We start from the raw sequence: 4448 nt of genomic DNA, 5'->3' as shown, positions 1-4448 counted from the left end.
ATTGGAAAGTGGGACCTGGTCAACCGGAAAGTAGAAGGAAGCCAGTGGGATATAGATGAACTTGATTGAGCAGAAATAAGAGTGTGTAGAATGTGACTGTTGTATTTTCTTGGATTCTGAATGCATGCTCTGATCCATACCAGCTTCCAGGCTAATTCCCCAACCTCCACCCTTTGCTAAGGCAGTTACACTGAAGCCCAGCTTCTCTACAGTCTGAGTGAACATGGATTCTTCTTGAGAAGATGTAAATTCTTTCATTTCTGTCCGTGTACCCTGAGTAGGGCCAAGGAGTACAAACTCCGTGGGGATGCAGAGTAGCTCCTCTTTCTTCCCTATAAGACACCTTTGGTCACTGGTTTTGTAAATTCCCTGTAGGGCTAGTCCTCCAGAAGCATGTCTCACCAGTTCTCTATCTAGAAGATTTTTCCTGTGAGAAAGTGCCCCCTTCATGACCTTGAGTTGTCTCTGCATATCTTCCATGACTTCTCCTGGGGGGTTTTCAGGTGATGGCCAGAATTCTTTGGGGATCTCCATTGTTTGCCTCAGCACTGCTTCCTTTTTCCTCACTGCCTCTTCCTGTTGTTGCCTCTGTTCTGACAGCATTTCTCTTTGTTCCTGCAGTGCCTGTTCTGCCTCCATCTTCCTTTTCTTTAATGATTCCACCCAAGACTCCTGTAACTCTGAAAGAGTATTTGAGTGTGACAGGTTAAGCAGTTTCTCCAGGGCCCTTTTCTCCCAGGAATGTTGCACCTGGCATTTCAGTTTCTGGAGGTCTTTTTCTTCTAGCGTTGTAAGGCATGGGCAGAAGTCACACCCAGGTGTTCCTGCAGCTTTGACAACTAGTATTCAACTGCCAGTCCTACTTCTCCGAGCATCTCTTGGAGATCTTGCCTATTTTTGCCTCTAAACAGGGGTTCATTGGGCCTAGATTCTGCTGTGTCCATGGCTGTGGAAAGAAAAGATGCTCAGTTAGCCTGTTGCATGTTAATATGCAGAATTCTGTGACTAATTTGCAGAAATCAGTTGCTTTTCTATACACTAATAATGAATTATCAGAAAAAAATTTCAGGGAACAGTCCCATTTATGATCATACTGAAAAGAATGAAATACCAGGGAATAAACTTAACCAAGAAGGTGAAAGACCTATATTCTGAAAACTATAAACACTGATAAAAGAATTTGAAAATGATAAAAAGGAATGGAAAGATATCCTGTGTTCCTTGATTAGAAGGGTTAATGTTGTTAAAAATGTCCACACTATCCAAAGCAATCTATAGATTTAATACAATCACTATCAGAATACCCAGGATACTTTCACAAAAGTAGGACAAATTAATTCTAAAAATTGTTTTGGAACCACAGAAGACTCAATTGCAAGCTGACTAGAGAAAAAAAATAGCTGGATGTATCACGTTCCCTATGCAGACTATACTACAAAGCTACATTAATAAAAAGAGCATGACATTGACATAAAAGCAAACATATAGATCAATGGAATAGAATAGAGAGGCAAGAAATAAACCTACACACTTATGGTCAATAATCTATGACAAAAGAGGTGAGAAAACAATGGAAAAAAAATTCCAATAAATGATGCTGGGAAAATTGGGTAGTTACATTAAAAGAATATTAGGAAAAAGTAGGCAAAGAATAAATAGGTGTTTCTCCAAAGAAGACATACAGATGACCAACAGGCACATGAAAAGTCACTCAACGTTGTTAATTGTTAGGGAAATGCAAATCAAAATGATAATGAGGTATCACCTCAAGCCAATCATAATGGCCATCATCATATATTCTACAAATAATAAATGCTAGAGAGGGTGTAGAAAAAGGGAACCCTTGTATACTGTTGCTGAGAATTTAACTTGGTTTAGCCACTATGGAAAAGATAGTAGTTTCCTCAAAAGTGAAAAATAGGATCACAATACTACCCAGCAATTCCAGTCCTGGATATATATGCAAAGGAAGTGAAGACAGGATATTGAAGAGATATATGCACCCCCATATTTATTGCATCATTATTCACAATAGCCAAGATATGGAAACAGCCTAAGTGTCAGCCCATGGCTTAATGGATAAAGCGTATGTGATACAGCATGCACAGACACAGACACACAGTGGAATATTATATAGTCACAAGAAAGAGGGAAGTCCTGCCATTTGTGTATGACAACATGGATGGACCTTGAGTGCATTATGCTAAATGAGATAAGTCAGACCAAGAAAGAGAAATTCTGTATCATATCACTTACATGTGGAATCTAAAAAAGCCAAACTTGTAAAACCAGAGTAGTATGGTGGTTACCAGGATTGGAAAGTGTAGGAATTAGGGAGATACTGTTTAAAGGTACAAATGTGCCATCAGTAGATAAATAAGTCCTAGATATCTAGGCTTCCCTGGTGGCTCAGATGGTAAAGAATCCGCCTGCAATGCAGGAGACCTGGGTTTGATCCCTAGGTTGGGAAGATCTCCTGGAAGAGGGCATGGCAACCCACTCCAGCATTTTTGCCTGGAGAATCCTTATGGACACAGGAGCCTGGCAGGCTACAGTCCATGGGGTTGCAAAGAGTTGGACACAACTGAGCGACTAAGCAGAGCACATAGGACACATAGTGATTATAAACAATGGTATGCTATGCTATGCTAAGTCACTTCAGTTGTGTCCAACTCTGTGTGACCCCATAAACGGCAGCCCACCAGGCTCCCCTGTCCCTGGGATTCTCCAGGCAAGAACACTGGAGTGGGTTGCCATTTCCTTCTCCAATGCATGAAAGTGAAAAGTGAAAGTGAAGTTGCTCAGTTGTGTCCAACTCTTAGCGACCCCATGGACTACAGCCTACCAGGCTCCTCAGTCCATGGGATTTTTCAGGCAAGAGTACTAGAGTGGGGTGCCATTGCCTTCCCCAATTATAAACAATATACTGTATTATAAATGATAAAGTTGCCAAGGGACTTAATCTTATTTGTTCTCACCACAATAAAGAAATGCTACTGTGATGAGATAGAGGTGTTAGCTAACTCTATCTTGGTCATTTGGCGATATAAAAATGTATCATATCAGAACATTGTATACCTTAGACTTATGCAAGGTTATATGTTAATTTATCTCAATAAATAAAATGCACTTCTTAGCTGATTTATACTTGTCACCCTCTTCTCACTCTTCCTCTGACACTAGTTAATATCATTATATATATATCTATTTTATATTATAAACTATATATGTATAATCAAATTCTCTTTATCTACTGATTCCATCTTAATGTGTGTATGTAGAACCAAATGCTCTTATATGCAGTGTTGTCTCAATGTTATGTTTTTAACCACCTTGTCTTTGACACATTATATGAGATGAGATTTCACACATTTCAACTTCACACATAATTCAGGTTTCCTCTCTTATTGTATTTCCTGTCCTACTGAATGTCACTATTATAATCCTATGCATCCTCTTCCTCCTAATGTGAATGTAGTTTCATGTCCTTTCAAATTATCCTTTTCAATCTCTCCTAAATCTCAATTCTTTTTAATCCCCTACCACCTCTCCCTTAGATTTTTCCTTCATTTTTGTCTTTACTGAATCACTCTAATTGTCATGTCATCTTACAGTCATTTTGATTTTGTGCTTTCCATCTTCACCAATGTCACTAAAATTTGAATCTAAATTTAATGGCAGACTCAGTAATTCAAAAAACAGATTTTTTGGGCTTCTCTGGTGGACAGTGGTTAGGAATCCACCTTGCAATGTAGGGAACACTGGTTTGATCCCTGGTCCAGGAAGATCCCACATGCCACAGAGCAACTAAGCCTGTGCACCACAACACCTGTGCCTGTGCTTAGAGCCCACAAGCCACAACTACTGAGCCCATGTGCTGCAACTACTAAAACCCATGTGCCCTACGGGCTGTGCTCCACAATAAAAGAAGCCATAACAATAAGAAGCCCTGGGTATATATGCAAAGGAAGTGAAGACAGGATGTGGATGAGATGATGCAGTGTGCATATGCACACTGCAACTAGAGTAGCCCCCACTTACTGCAAATAGAGAAAGCCTGCACACAGCAATAAGGACCCAGTGCAGCCAAAACATAATTAGAAGAGAGAACAACTTTTCCAACTGAGTTTTCTAAAATATCTAAATTTTTAAGACAAATTCTTTGAAGTCTCAAGGAATTAACTTATATGCAGAGTACATCATGAAAAATGCTGGACTGGAAGAAACACAAGCTGGAATCAAGATTGCCGGGAGAAATGTCAATAACCTCAGATATGCAGATGACACTACCCTTATGGCAGAAAGTGAAGAAGAACTAAAAAGCCTCTTGATGAAGGTGAAAGAGGAGAATGAAAAAATTGGCTTAAACTCAACATTCAGAAAATGAAGATCATGGCATCTGGTCCCATCACTTCATGGGAAATAGATGGGGAAACAGTGTCAGACTT

The 4448-nt window shown here is 39.6% G+C and overlaps 1 protein-coding gene across 1 annotated transcript in view; it reads right to left on the bottom strand.

Moving 5' to 3' along the window:
* The window catches only part of LOC104988007 (interferon-induced very large GTPase 1-like), a 32758-nt gene that overhangs the window by 8278 nt on the left and 20032 nt on the right, over positions 1-4448 (bottom strand). Inside the window, 2 exon segments of the mRNA XM_010839146.1 lie at positions 9-788; positions 791-946. Coding sequence (XP_010837448.1) covers positions 9-788; positions 791-944 — 934 coding nt within the window. The 5' untranslated portion in view covers positions 945-946.

The sequence above is a fragment of the Bison bison genome, unplaced genomic scaffold, assembly GCF_000754665.1.
Source record: "Bison bison bison isolate TAMUID 2011002044 unplaced genomic scaffold, Bison_UMD1.0 scf7180017864112, whole genome shotgun sequence".
NCBI lineage: Eukaryota > Metazoa > Chordata > Mammalia > Artiodactyla > Bovidae > Bison > Bison bison.
Note: the sequence above shows the minus strand (reverse complement) of the source record. Positions and strands in the feature narration are given on the sequence as shown.